The sequence below is a fragment of the Oreochromis niloticus genome, linkage group LG11 (assembly GCF_001858045.2).
Source record: "Oreochromis niloticus isolate F11D_XX linkage group LG11, O_niloticus_UMD_NMBU, whole genome shotgun sequence".
NCBI lineage: Eukaryota > Metazoa > Chordata > Actinopteri > Cichliformes > Cichlidae > Oreochromis > Oreochromis niloticus.
The window spans coordinates 4,820,868-4,843,355 of record NC_031976.2 but is presented as its reverse complement, the minus strand read 5'-3'; the positions used below and the strand labels follow the sequence as shown (position 1 = coordinate 4,843,355).

General features: G+C 38.8%; 1 protein-coding gene across 3 annotated transcripts in view; it reads left to right on the top strand.

The window, feature by feature from the left end:
* The first annotated feature begins 1,291 nt into the window (after window positions 1-1,291).
* Window positions 1,292-22,488, top strand: part of gask1a (golgi associated kinase 1A) — a 90,001-nt gene continuing 68,804 nt past the window's right edge. For all 3 annotated transcript variants that reach the window (XM_019364929.2, XM_019364928.2, XM_025911155.1), the window contains exon 1: window positions 1,292-1,616. In XM_019364929.2, coding sequence (XP_019220474.1) covers window positions 1,568-1,616 — 49 coding nt within the window. In that variant the 5' untranslated portion in view covers window positions 1,292-1,567. The remainder of the gene's footprint in view (window positions 1,617-22,488) is intronic.

Genomic DNA, 22,488 nt, shown 5'->3' with positions numbered 1-22,488 from the left:
TACCGGGGGTCATAAACCCCTAACCCCCTGGAAATTACACCCCTGCCCCCTGATAGAAACTCTTTCAAGGTTAAACTTTGTGCCCTCTCATTCCTCAAATCTGCAGTCACAAAGTTATTTTTGTGACTGTGACTGATCATTTTTTCAGTATCAGCACCTTCACAAACACCTATCCTTTACGCCCCTCGTCAACATTTCGTAGTGTCTGCAGCTGAGTAGAACAGTCAAACTATATAATCTTTCAGTATTCAGTCACAGTTAAATTTACAATAAAATTAATTAATTCAATATTTTGAACATTATTGCAAACTGCATTAAAAAATGAAATACAGAAAACATAAAAAAAAAAAAGTCTAAGAACAACCTTACTAATAGCTAAAAAAACCAAAACAAACTATAAACATTTTAAATATTAACAAAGAGTAACACATAGCAGTTTGAAACATAAAACAACAAACCTACTCGGTCCATTACAGACATGATGGGAAGTAAGGGATCTTGCCTATAATAGCCTATATTTACTGTGCTACAGCTGGGTACATGTGTATGTGGCAAACTGGTGGAAGGAGTATGATTATCTTGGCAATAAACGTTTGGGAAACCCTGTATTCAGTATTCACATGGTCGATAATTTGGCATCTACTTAAAAAAAGCTGCAGGCAAGGAACATCCATCCATTAATTCATCAGTACCTACAATCATGCATCCTCTTGACCACGTATCGAATTCAAGAGGCCTGAAGCCTATCAAAGGTGCTACTATAAGATAGGCAGGGTACACCCTGAACAGTACCAGGAACATTCCTTTGTGGCCCTGGTACTCTCTGCTACACAAGGATAGCACTCTTGCTTTGTAATACAGACTTTAGATCTCACGAGCTGGCGTTGCGTTAGTGGCACGCAGAGAGGATCACCAGCATGTAGGACTGTTCATAATTTTCATGTCTAGAGATTAAAATATTAATAATTTTAAAGAAAAACTATTTAAATGGTAAATGGAGTGGCATTTATATAGCGTTTTTTAGTCTTTTACCCAACCTATTGAGCCATAGCCGCCTCGTTATCATGCTTGCTTTGTTTTGTAACAGTCAAGTTCCTGGTCACAGTTCTTGTTGCAGTTACAGGCGATTGTAGTCTGCCTTGTTCCTATATCTGCCTTAAGCTGTCTGCCGGTTCTGAGACGCGTTGTTATGTTTTCAGAGAGAAATCATCTCAAATTTCACTCTGAGCAGGCAGTCCCTCCTTAAAAACCAGGGCTTTTACTTTGAAAAGTCCTTTCCCAGACGCTCGCGCAGCAGCTGCGCGTTCCCCTGGGAGAGAAAACGGCGCTCGCGACACCCCGTAGACTACTTTTTGAACTTTGCAGATACAAAATTAAGGACATGGTGATGTAACTTCTGGAAAATGACTTATTAGAAGCAAAAAGTGTTTTTAGTTAGCAAAGCAAGCAGTTTCCAGACTAGACATTTTGTTGTCCGACTGGCCCGTGGCGGTTGCAACTTAAGGACCACCGGCTGTCTCATGCTTGTGTGGGGATTCGACAACTTCCAGTCAAAGGGGATGTCCGTATGATAAATGATATAAGGGTAATGCGCTCGACCAGCGGCACGCACCATGGTGAGAGTCTTCTTTTGTCTTCCTGCAGTTTCCCCTTCAGCCTTGCAGTCTGAGACAAGACGGAACACTGAAGGTTTTCAGCCAAGTGCTGAGTAGGCAGATCCACGAGTCTGTTTCACAGAGTGCATAGTACAGCCGACCACATATTTCATATGTTAAATGAGTTTATAACTAGTAGTGGAAAAATATAGTTGTAGGTCCTAAATGTGGACTGTTTGTACATTGCAGAGCACCAGTCTCACACCTGCATTGTAAACTGGAATCTTAGTGAGCAGAGCTCCCCACTCTATAAATAATAAGGACACTGCCATGTAAAAGTAGTGTAATGGAAGTGTGCATATTTAAAGACCACATACACAACAGACAGCTATACTGTATGTGTGTGATTACTGCTGTCAGCTGCTCCCTTTCTTTCTCAGCTCCTGTTGCTGTAATTCTGCCTTAAACACACTCTGCTGTGTGTTGGTTTCAGCTGCAGATGTTTTTTCTTTCATTTAACTGCCAGTTTATATTTTGTGCATGGTCTTGGTTCAGTGTGAAACCGAAAACTGGCGTTTTGCGCTGATAAAAAGGAATTTGGAAATGAGTACACACCAGCATATAGATAAATTATATGCACAACTGAAATTGTTACACTGTGGTGTTTTAACTGAAATGCAGCTGTGTTTTATTTTTAAAAAAACAGAAAACAAGGACATTGTTGAGTGACTCTTCAAGAATGCTCTTTCTTCTGCTTTCTTTTGTGGTGTGTCTCTTCTGCTATGTTTTTCTCTCAGCACAAGCTGTTATAAATTTCTGGGTGACTAATGGAGGAAACCTGGTGCAGATGGTGCTGTTGGCCTTGCACACGTGTATTTCTCATTGACCGTAAGTCATGACCACTGAGAAGTGCAGTCTTTTTTTGGGTGGAAGTGGAACAAATAACCTGACAGACAGGTTGAGAGAAAGCAGCAGGATCTCCTATTTTGTATATTTGATAAATTTCTCTCTCATAAATATACTTTGAATGTAATCTCAAAAATACTGAACAACAGTTTTTTTTTTTTATATAACTTGTCCTTTTAATTATGCAGTTCCACAGTAAATACTATTGGGGCAGCTCTGTTGGGAGTTGTAGTTACTAGTCTCACAGTCCATTTAATGACATGTAATCCATGAGGTGAGAATGCTCTTAACAAGGCAGCAGTATTTGTGCAGCTACTTAGATAATTAGAGAGAATTCATGTATACAAATTAACTGGATAAATTAACTATTGAGGTAATAAACTGTGACTTTGCGTGACAGCTTACTTCTCGAACATAAAGTTTACAATGTCATTAGCTCCTTATTGATCTTGTCCCCACATTAGGGTTAATTTATCATCACTTACTACTGATGTGCTACTTTTTGGATGGATTCTGCCTTTGTGACGCAGCAGGTTTTCAATAAATTAAGAGAAGACTTCTCAGATCAGCTGGAAGCAACAACCTAACTTTAATCTTTTGTCAAAACGTATGTTGTAGTCATTAGAAGTGAGCCTAGTTTTTACAAACTTTAACATTTCTTTAATCTCAAGTTGTATTTTATAAAATTTAATTCTGTAAAAGATACTGTAGAGCAAAGCAAAACACAGAGATTGCCATACATAAAAATGTATTTGGCTACTTAGGAGTTGTGCTCATGGATGATAATGATAATAATTATGCAGCCACTGGTATAATGGTCCTGCCAGCAAAAAAAGATTCTCTTAAAATCTAGTCTACAATTAAGGCAATATTCATTGATACAACTATCAATGAATATTGCCTTAATTGTAGACTAGACTGTAGGCCTGAGTGACTGATGCGTTAGGCTTCAGGAAGTTTTGTTGATCAGTTTCAAACTTTGATGACATTTTACATGACAATGTAAGTATTCATTTTTTTGGAAAACAAAATAAACTTGTGGTGAAGAACTTTTTCTCATTTGATATCTATTGCTAAACATGTGAACAGATTTTACGTAACAGTAAAATGAATGCTACACATGTGCCATATACACGTAAATAAAAAAAAAGGTATATTAAAATAGGTTTTAACAGAATAAAGCAACAAAAGCTTCACTTTGCGCTTGTTTTCACTTCACGATAAACTTTTTGAAGTATATTTATATGAAAACAAAATGAATATATATATAAAATACAATACTATACCCTTAAAAGTAAATGCTGCCCAGAGAGTGAGCTGCCTTAATGGTAGTTTGTGCTTCTTATATTAGTTTGGTATGTCTGTTTTTGCCGTATCTCACAGCAGGTAAGAATCCTTAGATTCTTAGATCCAGCTCCTGTGTCAGTTCCGCCCACCTCTGGTAAAATTTTGATGCAAATCCATCAATAACTTTTTGATTAAGCTTCTTAACAGAAAGATAATCCAATCATATAACTGCCAGTAATCTCTCCTGTAAGTTACAGTCACAGCAAATGTAAACTTTGAAAGGAAAAACAATGCACACAGCCTGAAACTCTCTGAGACGAGCTATACAGGACCAGAAAACACAGTGTAACCTGATATATTTTGATACAAAATTTGAAAGAGCTTGGTTGGCATTTAAATACTTGTTTTTCTATTATCTGATTGGCAGTCATCCTTCTTTCAAGGAGTCCCTATAGTTTCACATTTCAAATTGGTTCCATATGCAGAGCAGACAGACGCCTGGGTTTCAGTTGCCACATGGAAACCACAAGGAAAACCTCTCTTCTCTTCTCTTCTCTTCTCTTCTCTTCTCTTCTCTTCTCTTCTCGTAATGTAAATTATATAACTAGGTTTTTGTAGCAGATTGGATTCAGTGAAGGTGACAGACCTACCTAAATATAGACAGAACAACAGTGCAGCCCTCTGCAGATCTCAGGTCTTCTTACTACTGTTCTGTTGGGTGTACATTGGAATTCACTGCATGCAAAACTCCTCTAGAGCCATTGTACAGTTAGTCTTTGTATGTTAAGCACCAGGGACTGGTTCTTGTTGTGTTCTCAGCTGTGTGTTACTCCATGTCTGCATCTGTGTGAGAGACAGAAAGAAAAGCAGGTAGACATGCCTTTGCTGATTGCAGTGTATCAGTGGAGTAGATCCCTACTAAATATACTGTAACAGAAGTGTGGTTAAAGGACCAGTTATCATTTTGTCATGCACGGTACAACCATTTCAAAGTTAGACAGCACTGTAACTCAGAGATTTACAGTTGCACCAAATTACCCATTACTATTCAACAATTACTGTACTGTCATTGGACCTTGAACGTAATTTTATGGAGAACCATATTTCTAAAAGGCTGCTACACCAAACACACATATACACTGATAAGGCATAACACCCTGACCAATGACAGATGAAGTAAATAACACTGATTATCTCTTCATTGGGGCACCTGTTAGTGGGTGGGATATATTAGGGAGGAAGTGAACATTTTGACCTCAAAGTTGATGTATTAGAAACTGGAGAAATGGGCAAGCAAGGGCCAAATTGTGATGACTGGGTCAGAGCATCTTCAACACTGCAGCTCTTGCGGAGAGTTCCTGGTCTGTATCTGCCAGTGGACCATAGAAGGAATGGTGGTTAACTCATTGGAGACCAAGGATCGTTGATGCACAGCGGGAGTGAAGGCGGGTCCGTGTATTCTGATCCAACACACAAGCCACTGTAGCTCAAATTGCCAAAAACGTTCATGCTGGTTCTGATAGAAAGGTGTCAGAATACACGATTCATCACAGTTTGTTGCGTTTCCCAGACTGCAATCCAACCAATCATCTGTGGGATGTTCTCCTCAAGCTGCTCAGCTTGTGTATATAGTAGCTTTACCTAAAAGTAAACATACCTGAATTAATTTTAGTAAATAAACAAAGTAATTAGCAGTGTAATGACAAACTCAGGTTTCTGACCATAATTAATGATTCTCCATGTGGTTGTATACTGACCGTAATTGCAAACATGAACTACCCTCATACTCGCTCACATTTATCATTCACATTGGTTTCTCTGCTGGAGTATATATGACCCAGAAAATCTCAGTGTATGTCCCCTGTAAATGTGCAAATGGCCGGAGGGCAACCAAAAAAAAAGGTTAATGAGGAGACTTGGATTCTTCTGTTGCACTAACCATCCTCCTACTGTGTTGCATGTCAGGTGGCACAAACAGATGGAACAATGGAGTTGCGTAGCACTGCCAGCACTTCCTGCCATTTCTGTACAGATACACTGTTTGCGGTGAAAGGAGAGGTACATGAGAACGTTTTTCCACTTCCAACAGCTGGATATACTAGCATGGGAGCAGTAAATCATAGTTAACCTTGTTTGCCTATAGTGATGAATAATTTAGCCTAGCATAATTAGCAAGTATTGGATCAGTCGATGGACATCAGTTAATCAAATGCTGTTTAAAAAGTTTATTTCTTCTATACTTTATACTTTATAGTTCGAACTCTTTTGAGCTCCTTTAAGGTACTAATAAGTACTGTTAGTATTAGACAACTGAATGATAGTAAGATGTCTAGAAAGCACACATATAGAAAAAAAAAATTCCCGCTCGCCCCTGCGGGCTGTCTATCCTTCAAGCTCGGGTCCTCTACAAGAGGCCTGGGAGCTTGACGGTCCGGCGCAGTAACTTGGCTGTTCCTAGGACTGTGCTCTTCTGGACATAGATCTCTGATGTTGTTCCCGGGATCTGCTAGAGCCATTCGCCTAGCTTGGGAGTCACTGCACCTAGTGTTCCAATTACCACTGGGACCTTCACCCAGTTACTGTTCATTGGAACTCTCTGTTTGAGGTCTAAAGAGATGTCAGTGCAAGTGAGGGAAGCCATTGTCGGACTGAAAAAAATAAATAAGATAATAAAGATAATAAATAATAAGAGGGACAGGAAAACCTTTAGGAGTAGCCAAATCAACAATATTGCACATTTTTAAAAAGCAGAAATGCACTGGCCAGCCATTGGTATGAAAAACACATCAGACTGCTCATAGTGCAAAAGCAACCCAAGAGTTTCTGAAACTGGGATATTATTCAATGGCCAAAGCACTCAAGTGATCTCAATCCACTACAGCATGCTTTTAGTTACTGAAGACAAAACTAAAGGGAGAGAAATACAAACAATCTGCAAATTAAGGTGGCTGCAGTAAAAGCCAAGCAGAGTATTCCAGGGGAGGAAACAGCATGTGGTCATATCCATGGTTTCTAGACTTTAGGCAGCACACTGACTGCAAACAAGTTTCCTTCAAATCTTTATATTTTAAATTATGATAGTTTGTCCGATTGCATTAGAGCCTCTGAAAATGTGTCTCTGTAAAAACTGTAATTCCTAAACAGTTACAGTTAATACAGTACTTTGAATTAAAGATGAAAGTCTACACTTCAGTGACGTCTTGATTGTTTTATTTATATATACCCACTGTAATGGTGCACAGAGACAAAATTAGAAATGCCAATGTTCAAACAATTATGGACTTGACTGTATCTCTCCTCCACACTCCACCATGCCCTCTCCACAGTGTTTCACCAACAAACACACACTTACATTGAGTTTTAAAACTGAAAAAGCAGACAGAAATATCACCTTCAGTTTTTTCTTTGCAGTAGTGATGGATCAGTGTAGCAGTGTAGAGGGCAGGAGTGCAAGCTTTAAGTTGTGTTCTGGGCACTGGTGTGTGCCCACACATCTGTGTTGCAAGTGTTGGTTATAAACAGGGATGCCTACATGAAACTAAGCCAGTAGGATTAAATCTAACATAAATTTAATCTTAATCATAATAATAATTTATTAAGTGATTATTAATTAGTAAAGAAGTTAAAATTATCTTGTTGCAAGCTATTACCTACCAGTGACACTGCCCTGGATCAGCACAACCCATGAATTAAAGATGTTACTACTACTGAGCAAAAAGAAAAATATCTGTGGTGCTGGTAGTGCTTTTATGCTAATTGATGCTAATTGTCAGTGAGCAGTGGTTCTGTTCAGAGTTTGGAAATCGTAATTTGTGTTAACTAAACGGTTCCTCTAGACAGGATTATCAGGTGCTCAGAATTAATAATGTCAGGTCTTTAACACTGACTTACTTAAAGGAGTACAATTATTGTACTTGTATTTCAAGTTATTAATTATGCCAGTGCTTTGTTTTTACACTGACAAAAAGAAATCTTATCTTTAGTAATATGTTCCACGTCAACATTAGTGTCTTGGAATCTGGTTATCATAGCAGAGGCCTGCCCATCGCTGCTGTTCTCTCTGTGCCTCACAATTAGTATTAAAGCAGGGTTATAACCCTGCATCAGTTGAATGCAACATTAAATTGGCCCTCACCCTCACCCTGTCTGTCAAGCAGCCTTTCTGGTAGAAAACCCTGATTATGGCTGTAGACTAGTTTGACTTATTTGCACCATGTTGACGTAAGTAAGCAGCAGTGATGATGATGCAATCTCATGCAGTCTTACTAACTCTTGCATTTGTGTGCTTGCATTGATGATATGAGTTTCTGCAGTACATTGGTTTTGGTTGCATTGGCTTTGCAGTGTAATGAAACTGGACAGGAAACAATAGAAGAGATTTCAGTGCAGTGAAAGTGACTTCAGAGGCGCTTTGCCTCCCACTCAATCTGTCGCGAGTACAACTCCAAGAGGGACGCTGTCCACACAGCCATCTGCTCCTCGTGTTTGTGTGGAGGTGGCTGGTGTATCGCTCAAAACTCATAGTGATATGCATTGTGACTTGTTGGGTAAACCAAGTAGTGGGTGGTGAATGGGAAAGACAGGCTGATGTAAGGAGATGGTAGAGAGTGGGGTGTTAGGAAGTAGTGACAGATGAAAAGCTGTAATAGTTGTAGAAATAGATAGTGTTTATAGCCCTTGTTTATGGTGGACGTGTTATATTACCCAGTGATAATAACCATTTGGTATATGATACCTGATGGGTTTGCACCAGCTGTGCTTCTCTGTCTCCTCACAGAACAAGGAAAGAGAATGCCACTCATTTTCTTTCTTGCTCTATTTTTCTACAGTTTATTGTAAAAATGAAACACTTGGCTGGGATGTCTAGCCATTAAAACGGACACCTGTGAGGATCTTTGTTAAATATCTTTAAAGTCTTTAAAGACTTAAAGATTAACACAAAGAAATTAACAGAAATTGCAAACAACAGAAAGAGATACAAAGGAGAAAATATCTATATGTAGTCATTATCTTAAGTAACTTGGCAAATCTGGCTTGCACGTAGTCTGGCCTGTGGTTGCCAATGTTTGTTCGTCCATCCGTCAGCCAGTCCGCTCGTGACGCCCACGTCTTCCATCTGGGCTTCTATCGATCAATCTTGCCTTCCACGCAGAGCAGTTTTTTCCAACACAATTTGCCACATTGCAAACTTTCCACCAGAAAATTGCCCAGCGGAGGTGGTGATCGGTGAGCAGCTGGACTGTCTGTGGTGTCAGTGTCAGGTCACATATATATTTGTAAATAAGAAGTATGTAATGCTGCTGGCCAGACAGCTATTAAAATCTTTCAGCCACACATACACTTCTCCAAGGACAAACTCACAAGGTTTCAGAGAGTTATGCAACATAATGGTTTATTATAATGAACTGCTGCCAGTGGTTTAGCAAATTAAAAGCACAAGGCTGTAAAGTTAAAGACAATTCTATACTTTCTAAAGCCTGTGAAAATCTCTTCTGAAAATCTGTTGATAGATCGTAAACAGGCAGGGATGACTATTACAACTGCAGGCTGAGTAAATAGAACAGCAAGCAGTTGAATAATATGACTGCTTGCTGATTGTTTATCCTAAACAATAAAAAAAAATCTGTGTTTAATTTTTACTTCTACTGAAATAAGTACACACACACACACAAACAAAAAAAACCTGGCACTTTGCTTGGCTGTTTTACTAACGTTGTCGATGAGGATTAAATGTATTTGCATTTGATGTGTCCGTTAAAAAATCAAAGACCCGAGGATACTTGATACTGGAGTGTCAAGATAATGTATTCAGCCTTAGTAGTGACATTACTTTTTTATAATTTGTGTTTAATGAGCATTAAACGGCATTACGGCTACCGTAGTCAGGAACCTTGCGGAGTAATCTGGGTCCAAAACTCCATCTGGTTCAGGTCCCAAAGTCAAACAAACACTGCAGCATCACTAAGAGTTAAAAGCTGTCTACATTCTTTCATCTTTAATAAAATGATCAGCGCTGCTGCTTTACCAGGTGTAACAATAAAGTTTAACATCCAGGCATCCATGAAAACAGAATTTATTAAATTTAACGGAGTTAGAAGTTAGCAGGAAGTTAGCTCGCTACTTTCCACTTAAACATGATATAGCATGTTCTGACAGAGATTTATGAAAAAATTAAAACGTACAGCTCTGATATCACTACCAACATAAGACAGAAAACTAAACAGCAGTGACGTTTGTAGGGTTACTGAAGTTGGACTAACCGGATATATATCGATGTGCTACGTGATCGCTAGCGACACAGCTATATTAGCATTACATAACACAGTGAAGCTGGAGGATAAATGCTATAAAAGTTAACGCAAGGGTTACCGATGGTTAGGGACAAATGCAGTCGCATCACAGGATGCTGTAAACAGACCAAACTTAAGTCAGGAGAACAACTGTGAGAATCCATTCACAATATGAGGTTAGTCATTAATATACTGCAACAACATGGGAATAGAGCAGCTGTGAGAGAATTCAACATTAATGAATCAATGGTACGGAAGTGGAAGAAGCAAGAAGAATGAGTTGAGTAAAGTTTGACTTATCTGACTTTTTTGTCTCACCTAATGCGGTGCATAATCCGGTGCACCTTATGTATGAAAACAGACCTGTTCATCGACAGTGTGCCTTATAATCCGGTGCGCCTTATGGTCTGAAAAATACATTTTTTAAATGATGAGTTTATTTATTAAGGGAATAAAGCTTTCTAGACATACCTGATCCTTCACTAGTCACATCCAGGTCTAGGTGTGGCTAATGAAAGTAAAGGGCTTTTTAATGACTGAAATACCTCAAAACTATACAGGGCTTAGGTTAATGTACTTACTGTTTACAACTACAAATAAGCAGCCAGGGATGGTTTCTATTTGAAGCATTAGATTTAATACATAGTGAGACTAAGAAATATAGAGAGGAAGTCATCTACCATCACTCAAGCTATGTAACCATGGCAGGATTGCTGTGTTCAGTCAATTGAGACAACATTTTTGTCCTGTAAACAAGAATCACTATTTCTGCTTTAGTTTAATTTTGGCTTAAGTTGATGTAATTTGGCTGCAGCCCAAATGTAGTCTGTTTCTTGTGAGCCAGTAAATGATCCTGAAAAGTCAGCCTTCATTTTCTTCTTGCTGCCACTTCTTTCTGCAAACAGTTGCTCTTATGCAGCACCTTCCTCTTAGGAGAATGGAATGTGCGTTGTGGAACAGACTCGACCACGTATGCACTCCGATCCCTTTGCAGCCATATGGAGGAAGGATTTTTGTGCCATAAAGTAATTACTTTCAGAGCTGTGATCTGATGTCTGGGCTTCATTCTACACACGGAGATGAATGCATTCTTTATTCCTTTGCCAAAAGGGAGAAAATCAGGTCTGTGCACTCACATAAAGCTTTTTAACAAAGCTTTCTCATTTCAAAGTGAGATTGGTTTGGGGTTCTGAACAAAAAGAGATGTTTTCTCAGTGCCTGTAGTACATATCTTATTAGGAGGTAGCTTTTAGAAAATGAGCAACTTTCAAAGGCAGATGGGGTTTTCTTGAAGCTAAAAAAACTTAAATTAATCAGCACATAAATCCCTGAAAGGCAGGACTCATTAAGTGATTGTTTTTAACATGTCAGAAAAACTTGTGGTTTTAAACAGTTGACTTGTCCTTATTGATTGTTATAATCAATGGACATGTTGCACAGTTGCTTCACTCTTTTGGAACTAGCACCTGTTCAACTTGCTCGTTTTATTAAACTGGACGTGGCAGGAGTTCCCCTCCTCATAACCAAGGCTTTCATTAAAATAAGAATAAATTGGAGTGATTGTTTACTTTCTAACACTAGCTCTGTTTCAACTAAAAGCCCAGATGATAACTTATCTCAGAGTAGTGAAAGCAGAGCCAGCAGCAGCTTGTCTAGCATGCTGGTCTCCCATCAGTCTTCCGACAGAGGTTTAATGCGCATGTGTAGACAACCAGAAGAAAGTTACTGGTTTCTCAGCTTTACAAGCTCCAGCCATTGTTAATAAGACATAGACACAGCCATGAGAACACCTATCCCATGCAAATTTCACCTAATTTAGCAGCACTAATTCTGCTTCCAGAGACAATAGCCAACTGTGGCCACAAGATGGCAATAATACAAGGGATGTAAGTAAACAGACCAGGGGCCTATTTGATTCCTCTGTTGTTACTGAGCTGTTTGTCATTGTCATGTCATTGTCTTGAATCTGGTTTCAGAGACCCTTAAAGTAATCAGTTCTTTTCCGCTTTCTTTTATTTTTATTTTTCACTCGATGATTCTTTTCTTTTCAGTTGGTAGTGAGGGAGTGACAGATGCATCTCGCTAATGTCATAGCCCAGGGATTCAGTGCACAGGCACCAAAAGACACGTTGTCAGCAGTTTTGAGAAATGGGCTGAGAACAGGCTAAAATACTAGGACCCAGGGTTTCCTAGAAGACACTTGCACTGTAACGAGAGGATCAGCTTTATTCACCTAATCAGAATCAGAATACTTTATTAATCCCTAAGGAAATTATGTGGGTTACAGATGTTCCAGTACAGTAACAGAAACAGACTAGACTATTTAACAATACAATATGTTACAGATTTACAGATTTAAGAAACAGCACAATATATACAAATCACTAAATAGTAAATATCAAGGATTGACAGAGGTGATTATAAATAAATATCTAGAATATTGACAGCAACATTACTGAGTAGAAAAGAGTGTGTGCAAAAAGGGTGTAACTATTGCAGTGTTTACAGTGTATTAGATGGAGGAGCTGTACAGGGAGATGGCCACAGGCAGGAATGATTTCCTGTGTCCTTTACTGGTGCTTTTTGGTAATCTCAGTGTCTCACTGAACGTGCTCCTGTGGCTAGCCAGCATGACATGGAGTGGGTGGGAGGTATTATCCAACATTGTCTTTATCTTGGACAACATCCGGGTCTCCGACACCACCTTAAGGGAGTCCAGCTCCATCCCCACAACATTGCTGCCCTTGTGGATCAGTTTATTGAGTCTGTTGGCGTCTAGGGGCCTCAACCTGCTACCCCAGCATGCAACAACATAGAGGATAGCACTGGCCACAACAGACTCATAGAAAATCCTGAGCATTGTCTGACAGATGTTGATAGAATAGAGACAACTCTGGCCCTTCCGTTAAAGTGCAGTGGTGTTTTTAACCCAGTCCAGTTTATTGTCTATGTGTACTCAAGGTTTTCCTGGTCTTCCTAAAGTCCACAATCAGTTCCTTAGTCTTTGCCATGATTCTGCTTGCACCACGTGACAAAGGAGTCAACCACAGGCCTGACTCATCACCCCTGCTGATGCATCCAACCACCACAGAGTCATCAGAAAACTTCTGAGGATGGCAGGTCTCTGTGCGGTGGCTGAAGTATGTGGTGTAGAGGGTGAAGAGGAAGGGGGAGAGGACGGTCTCTTATGGTGCCCATGTGTTGCTGATTACCTTGTCAGACACACAATGTGGAAGACACACATATTGTGGTCTTCCTGTCAGGTAATCAACAATCCAAGACACCAGAGAAGCATCCACCTGCATCGTTGTTAGCTTATCACCCAGGGGGGTCGGCCTGATGGTGTTGAATGCACTGGAAAAGTAAAAAAACATGACCCTCACAGTGCTCTCCGGCTGGTCCAGATGGGTGTAGATATGATTGAACAGCAAACTGAAGGGGATTCTGATGTGGGCTGACTATGAGTCGGAGCTTGTCCAGGACGAGTCTTTCCAGGGTCTTTATGATGGGGGAAGTCAGTGCCACAGGCCTGTAATCCTGGGGGCCACTGGGGGCCAATGTAGAAGTGCTTTTCATGTAATTTTTGCTGATCTGTGTCTATGGAATTAACTTGGCACCCATCCTAAATTTGTGACCATGAGCAATTTTTTGTTTCGCCTAGTTGGTAACTGTGCAACATAAAATATGTTTTCCAACTGATTTGGCCATTGCCATTCTTATTACTTTTATTTTATCTGATTAACTTTAGTGTGAAATATAGGCAATGAGTTCTTGAGTCTCTCAAGAATGACATTATATGAAATTGAGAGATGTACCCTTATGCTAAAATCAACCTTTACCATTCCAGGGCAGATGGATGGCATGAGAAGACCTGCCACAATACTGAAGATTTACAGTAAACTGATTAAAAGGGAGTGTTTAATTTTAAAAGCTTCTGCAAATAGTTTATCTTGTGTGCGCCATAGTAAGTAAAAGCAACTTTTTCGATTGAAGTATTAATATAATAATTTAATTGATCAAATAGTCTTGAGATGAGCTTCATCTGTTGTTTAGAGAAAATTAATATGTAAATAAAGAAAAGGCATTACAATTCTCTTCCATATTTAACAGAAGTTATCCCCATTTCACATCTTGAGGTGTACATGTTAAAGAAAACTATTGCTTTCTCAACATCCAATTAAAAACATCACTGTTGAAAACAGTGTGCACATGTGGAACAAGGCATGACATCTAGAACATTTTTAAACATGGGAACATTTTTAAACATGGGAATTTCACTATTATAAATTATGAGCAATTTATATTAATCCCAGTTATGACGACAGGGCTGTTTCCAGGACAACCAATAAGTGGTCTGGCAGTGTACAGCTCAAAAAAATGACTGAATCGCTGTTCCTCACGCACACAAACACAGCTTATCATCATCATCATCATCATCGTTTATTTGTATAGCGCTTTACGAACACACAGTCCAAAGTGCTGAACAACACAGATTAAAACAACTACCAATTTAAAAATACGATAAAATCATTACATACAATAAAATAAATAAGTGCACATAGCTTATGTGCACTTTAGAGGTATGCAAATTAAAGGATATGCAAAAACATGCATGAGGCCACACATAGTCACACAGCACTTGGCCAGCTGAAGGTCTTGTCAACGAGAAGATTGCCAGATTGCCCGCTGTCACACTCCACCTACTCAGCTGACACATAGTACGAATGCAGACAGGTCACCATGCAGAGAGACCACACAGTCACATCACAATGGATGACAGCAGGTTCCACACAAAGCAAACAGAGCGCAAAAAGACATTTCTGGGTTTTTCCTGCTCACCGTCTGTGAGGTATGTTACAGGATATACACAACTATAAAACTGCATCAGCTGAGTCTACATTTCCTTTTATAGGGCAGCAAACACAGTACATCAGGTACAGATTGCAGTTATCTGTGTACATGTAGTAATACTATTCCATTACAAAAATATTGCTCTACATTTAAAAATACTGGTGTTGGAACAAAAAGCTGCTCAGGAAATGACAGTACTTACTTTTTAATCATCTAGCAAACATAGTACTCTTAATGTTTAAAAATGTGCAGCAGGTTAGGGTGATCAAGGACAGACATGGAAATGTGTTAATGACAGAGTGTGTTGAGAAGATGGAAGGAGTAGGCCTACTTTGAGGAGCTGACTAATGTGGAAAATGAGAGGAGGCTGGATGGAGGACAGTTAGTGAATCAGGAAGTGCCGAGGATTAGTAATGAGAAAGGCAGGGCACCTATGAAGAGGATGAAGAGGATGAAGAGGGGAAAGGTGGTTGGTCCAGATGACATACATGTAGAGGTATGGAGATGTCTAGGAGAGAAAGCAGTGGACTTTTTAACCACATTGGTTTAACACAGTCTGAGGAGAGGATGTCTGAGGAATGAAGAAGACGTGTACTTGAACCAATTTTCATGAACAAGGGTGATGTGCAGAGCTGTAGTAACTACAGAGGGATAAAGATGATGAGTCATGCCATGAAGATGTGGGAAGGAGTTGTTGAAGTGTAAAGGATAAAGGATATTGAAGATGGAGCTGCCAGGCAGGAGGAAAAGAGGAAGACAGTAGAGAAGATTCATGCATGTAGTGAAGGAAGATATGCAGAGAGTTGGTGTGACGGGACAGGGTGAGGTGGAGGCAGATGATCTGCTGTGGCAGGCCTCAAAGGGAGCTACTGGAAGAACGCTAAGCGTTTGAAACAGGTTTTTAATGTTGTATTACTTATTTTTCAGTTTGTAAATTAGAAGTCGAGTAATATAATGTGCTGTACTATTATGTTGAGAAATGAAAGCCATCTCCAACTACAACATTTAAATGCTTTATGCATTAATTAATCAACAGTTATGATTGTTATATATTATAATATTTAAAACTAGAAGTGGGAATCACCAGAGACCCAATGATACCATATTATCATGATAATTAACTCACAATATAGACATTAGTGTGATTTCAAACATTTAGTGATATGGTATTTGTGTTTTATTATAATAATTTTGTGACTTATCACCTTTTTTCAACTGTGAATAATGCCACCAAACGTAAGCTTTGTCTGTTTTGGGCATTTAATTTGATTTGAGAAATTATTGGTCTCTTGCTGTCACCTAGCCATCACCACAGACCATAAATGTTATCTAAACTTTACAAACTGAACTCTTTGTGTTACGATGTAGTTCAAATTAACTGAATGCAGACATGTGTGAACTGTAGTATTGTCCTCTTTAAGATAATGAGCGGTTTTAGTCACATAGGAATCTATAGCCCATGATGTCCACACGTTGTACAGTTAATACCTCATAACCCCTCATACTTCATTTTCCTCAGCATGTAACAAAAGTCCTGGTTTTCCACAGCATTGCATCAATGGAGGTCTTTGCACATGAAGTGGGTGATGGTTTGTGCTTTTTTCTTAGCTCACTTTGAATTGGAACAGTTTGTTTTAAGCTAGCTTTGCCATCGTTGGCTGACTACATTTAAGGACACTCTTTGCAAATCACATATGTCACATTGATCTTTTTCGTCTCATCCTTATTAACAAATCCAAAATAATTCCATACATTTGATTTTAACACAGATGGGTTTTTATGATTTCATTCTCTGATGCCTCTGTCTTTGTTTGCTAACACAACATTTCATTTGTTAATGTGAAATAATAACATGGATAAAATGACCACCTGACCACAGGTCTCCACCTTTTACGCTGTATTTGTCACTTGACCTGCATGCATTATATCTGAGCTGAGAGCAAATAGCCAAGTATGCAATTTCCTGGAAATGTTAGAATGAAGCTGTATGCTATATGGCTTATGTCTGACAGACGTTTGACAGAATACAGTGACTTTAAGAAAACTGAGGCCAGTAGTTTTAAGTATTTCATGTCTGAAAAGAGGAAAACGGATTTTCAGTGGGTTAATATGTTGTTTCATCAGCCATCCCATTAACTTTGAAAAGTGTAGAGTAGAGATTTGGGGGTTTATTACTTAACAGATGGAAAATATCGAAGCAGTTTTATGGAGTCAACCTTGCACAAATATCCACTATAGAAACTAAAACATTTATTTTTAGTGTCTATGTCTGCTTCTGTGTGTGTAAACCTTTTCTAAAACCATATTTGAAAATCTCTCTTTAAGACCAAATAATGGGGGTGTATACCTATCATAGGTGATGTTATACTTCATAAAAATGGTATGGAGTGGACCTGGCACCTGATTTAAAATGCTGTTCCTGGGCTCTTGCCTTTTTTGGTAACCTTGGTCATTACTTTATAAAAATAAACTTCTTTTTAAAAATGTAACCCTGTCCTCCAGAAGTTGCTCTTCATTAGAAACAGCTAACCATCCTTTAAAAAGGCAAAAGGATTTTCCAGGATGATTAAATGCACTTCAGATTTCGCTGTTTGTCAATTGGATCCAACGCCTGCTTTCCGGAAGAAAAAGTTGCTGATAGGAGAGCAGGAGTACTCATATTTCAAACTCCAGGAAAAGCAGGGGTTAGTTTTCTTCTCAAAAGAGGATCTCTGTGGGAATATTTAGATTTACGCTTATTCAAAGGCCTGAACTGAAGTGCATTATTCACTGTGCTCTAGCTTCGGAAAGATATGGGAGCACATGCAGGGTGGAGTTCATATTTTATGAACGCGCAAATGCATTTTCTTGTGCACGTGTGTAGCTGCCTTCATGGATTAGTTCCTGTTGTGTGAACATTCATCCCTCTGACTGTGCGCGCTCATATCAAGATACCATAACCATCGGTTTGCATTACATCAGCAATTCCATAGCTCACTGATGTATCCAATGCCTCAGGCTTGTGTGCCCTTGAGCTGAGGTGTTACATATACCAATATTATTGCTTACTTACATTTCTGTGCACTGTATCTCATATTGATACCATTTCTTTCTGTGCTGTACTACCATTTCTAAAGTATAATTTTGAGCCCTACTGTTGTGGGGAAACTGTGGAATTCATTATGCTGAATTGTGCATCACTGGATAGGATGGTGCAACAAAATCCCAGCTCTACGCCAAAGACTCAGCACAAGGTAAGCTGATGACTTGAGCTGACTAAAACTGTGTCTCTGGCCAATGACCAGTCTAGTTGGAGATGCAGTGTTACAGACTGGAGTAGCTGTTTCTGACTGACTGGTAGTTGCCATTATGCAGTAAGTAGAGCTTTTTCACCTTACTGTGTGATGCTTGGCTTCACACTACTCTTTGTTCAGCTTTGATGCTACAGGGATGGACCTATCAAACCTTTTCCAGCTCTAAGATGATATTGATACCTTTGGGTGGGGAAAAAATAATTATTAATATTAATAATATTATTGCAATATTTTGCATTGTATGATATAGGGACACCAAGTAGCAATATTCTATTAAAATACTCAGGGAATTCTATGAAAAAGCAGGCTCATGCCCCAGCATCCTGAGATAAAGTTAACCGAGCAAACTTGAATTAAATCGGCTTAACTGAAAAACCAACCAACGCTGGGCACACTGAGCTTGGCAAAGCTACCTCTGAATTCAGAGCAAACTAATGGCTCTGTAAAAGGAGTAATAATAGGACAGCAACCATCTAGCATCTACTAGAAAAAAAAAAGAATGCCGATTGCATTTAATTTTTTCCACCTTCTGTGACTAATTGCAACTTTCAGTGCGTTTCAGTGTCCATAGGTGAGGTTGCACACTCACAGCCACTTTTGACTGTAAGGCAGTTGCACAGATTGTCCAATAAAACAGCTACATTCTGACTTGGACTGACTACAATCACTCTCGAAGAGATTGTTGTCTAATTTATGAACATGTTGCCATCATTTTAATTACTGTACCATCATAAACGATTGCATGAAATTTCCAACTTGACCCCAGTCAAGCAGACTGACTCCATCATTTTGAAACATTTATGGCAGGTTTTAGTATTGGTATGCTTGATAATCGAATTGGCAAATTTTAGCTCTGATCACATTATTTGCGACTGAAAAAACGTGATAAACACACATGTTAAATGTTATTGAAATTCTCTGTGTAACGCTAAGTGCAGCCACAGTAGAAAAAATTTTTTTATCCTCTGTTTCAAAAATGAAATTGAAAATAACCAATATTTAAAAGAAAATAATCTGAACTCTTTCTCCCTAATCTCCTCTTTCTATACTTGCTTTGTTCCCATTATTGTCTGGGTAGAAAAATACACTGATATCAGGCTGTAATCTCAAAAGTCATTTATTTTTCATCTTTCATGTGTTGTCATCATCCTCAGACTCGGATGCATCAGAAAGTGAAGCAAGCAGTTGCTGAATGCATTCTGTGCCTTGGTACATCACTTTGCTTTTGTTGCATTGCTTTTGCATTTCTTTCATCTTCCTGCCATCCTTTCTCACACGCTCTTCCTTATTCATGTGCATGTCAGAGAAAAAGAGGATCTGACCACTTTCATTAAGGTCTGCTCTTGACAGCTGAGACACACACACACACACACACTTCATCTCTTCTATAGAATTCCTCAGATGCGCTTTTGTCCTCCTTTTCTTCTCTTTGCTTTTTTGCACCTTTCCTTTTCGGTTGTTCGGCTGTCATTTTTCGGTTGTTTTCGACTTGAACTCAGTAAATGACTCTGGGGTTTTCCTCTAAACAAAAACAGCAGACTGGACATGCTATAAAACATTCAGTCTCAGCTAGTTTTAAACTACATATAGTCTGTCACGGCATGCTCTTCTTCATCACCACTGGGCAGGGTTTTTATATGAGATGTCCCGAGTCAGTCAGAAGTTGAAATCAACACTCATCCAGCCATATTTTAATGGATCATTATGGGATAAAGTAAAGCTGAGCCGAATCCAATTTTTTTTTTCTGTAAGATCTACAATCTGAACTGCTTTTTATCATTAGAGTCTAAGGTGTACAGTAGTACAGTAGCACAGGAAGAGGCCAGCAGCCTTCTCTGTGGTATTGCATGTTGTAGGTTAATTTAACCCTACCTATCATCACCCATGACACAATAAGACATTCTTAATCTTAAGAGTGTCTCTTCCCGGTTAAATAAAGGTTAATTATTCAAATTATAAAATTTGTTTTCATTTATTTAATGTCATTCATTTCATTCATTAACTCATTATCATTTATCTCATCCATTTAAAAAAGCTAGTACTCGTAGCTGCAATTCTCCCAACCTGCACAGAATTCAAAACTGTCCACTCACCTTGTTTGGCGAAGTCAGAGTAGCTATGTAGGTGAGAGCTTGGTTAATGATTTGGGCTTCCGTGATTGGTGATCATCAGTTGAACAAGGTAAACTGTGTCCCAACATTGGTTATGATACTGCTAACAATTTTTAAATTAACTTCTTTTAAAGCCTTTTTTTTAGTTCTTCTGACTCGTTCTGGCTGTTTGTATTTTTGCAGAAGTAATCAACACCAACTTAAAGGTAACATTTGTGATTTGTGAGCAAAAATACAAAATTCTCTGATGCTTCGTCCAAGTCAGGTGTGAGTTTAGTCATGGATTTATTCAGCAACTGTTTGGAAAGGATGACACAAAGTTCAAAACCAGCTACAGATAGAATGAGAATTTATATTGTTAAACAATGTTTGGCAACATCTTAGACTTATGTCAGCAGACAGCAAAGTTGAGAAACCCTGACTGCTGTGGCTGAACACATACTGAATTAAACTTTGAAATGGCTAGTGATAAATGCTTCATGCCACGCAGGTCCCTGTTTTTATTGTTGGTGAATTGAGGCTGTTTCATGTCTTTCGTAGCAGAGCTCACTCAGGGTTTCTAGTATCCTATCTGTGTAACTAAACTTAGGTATTTTATAAATTAATTTTATCCTCACTGTTTATCCTGCAGCAGCAACCTGTACAGACAATCGTGTTCTTGTTGGGAATCAGCCAGTGATGTGTATTTGCTTGTAAAGTTGAACTCTTTGTAAGAGCAATGCACAAATTTAATTGGCCTATGAAAGCACATCCAATTAATTTAACAGTGTCACTGACATTAAAGGACACCAGTCCAAACCGCATGTTATGTAGTGGCATATCTTGGATTCTGTCTCGTACAAGCTGTATCTTTCGTATTGAAGCTTGGGTGTTAATTAATTGATGTTGCACATAAACACGTGCAGTATATCTGTGTCTCTGGAGATTTGATGTCTCTCTGATTGAATTAATCCAGATTGAATTAACTGGTAATTTTTTGAGTCACTCCATCCACTTTGATCCAGACAGAGTGTTATTCTTTGCTTGTGTGTGTGTGTGTGGTGTGTGTGTTTATGAGGGGATGATGTGTGTATTCGTGTGTGTGTGTTTTTTTTTCTTTCTTATAATTGAAGCCGGCACAGACAGAGACCTCCTGACCTCATAAATTTCAAACATAATTCCAGCTTTGATAGCTCTATTAAACCAATCTCTGCTGCTGGCTCATTCAAACTCTCTAAAGCCCTGATGCCAGCTTCTTATCATTCATACACTGTTAAACCTTCTTTTCCCGTCAGTATCTCTTCATTATACAACAACATCATAGAGTTGCTTCTTTCTGTACTTCTCTATATAAATGTTTAATTGCTAGACTATAACACTAATGAATAATGAAGACTTCAGCTCTGTTGTACATTTAAATCAAAGTGCACTCAGCTTTACTTAATTCCACGCTGCGTTTGACCTTGAAGCGCCACATTTGGAATAAAACAGCTCAACAGAAAGGAATGAAGATAGTAGCAGTAAAAAAGTTCAAGTACTCATGCAGCTTAAACAGCTGGGATAGCAATTATCAAAAACCTTGGATGTATATAAATATATATATGTATATATGTATATATATGTAAACTGTGCTTTGCATCTATCCCAACCTTTGATCCGTCTTACTCTGCAGGGACTGAAATGCCATTTGTTCAAGACATTAAATCTTTGAGGATGAGTCCTTATACCTCCTTTTTTTTTCCCGCCATGGTGTTGCCATTTGTAGTTCAACGTCAAGAGCTTAATAACTAATAATAAAGTCCCCAATGAGGATATCAGAGCCTTAGTTAATTAGGCCTTGAGCCACATTTACTTTCCCTAATTTGTAGTATTTGTCATTTTTGATCTTGATTTTCGTCAGTCATTTTATACTAGTGCTAGCCAAACGCTCAATCAAACAGGACTAGCACTGGTTGCTTTGCTTTGTTTGCTACAGAGGGCTGCAGTCACCTGTAGTTTGCACAGTTATATGCTTTTGTGTGCAAACACTTGCTAAATAACCACCAATTCACTTTTGGATCCGTTTGCAACAACCCTCATGGGTTCATTTGACTGCATGACTGACTTAACAGTCAACTCCAAACCGTTTTTTGTGTTTTTCATTTTTCACTTAATTTTTCAGGTTCAGGTCCAGCAG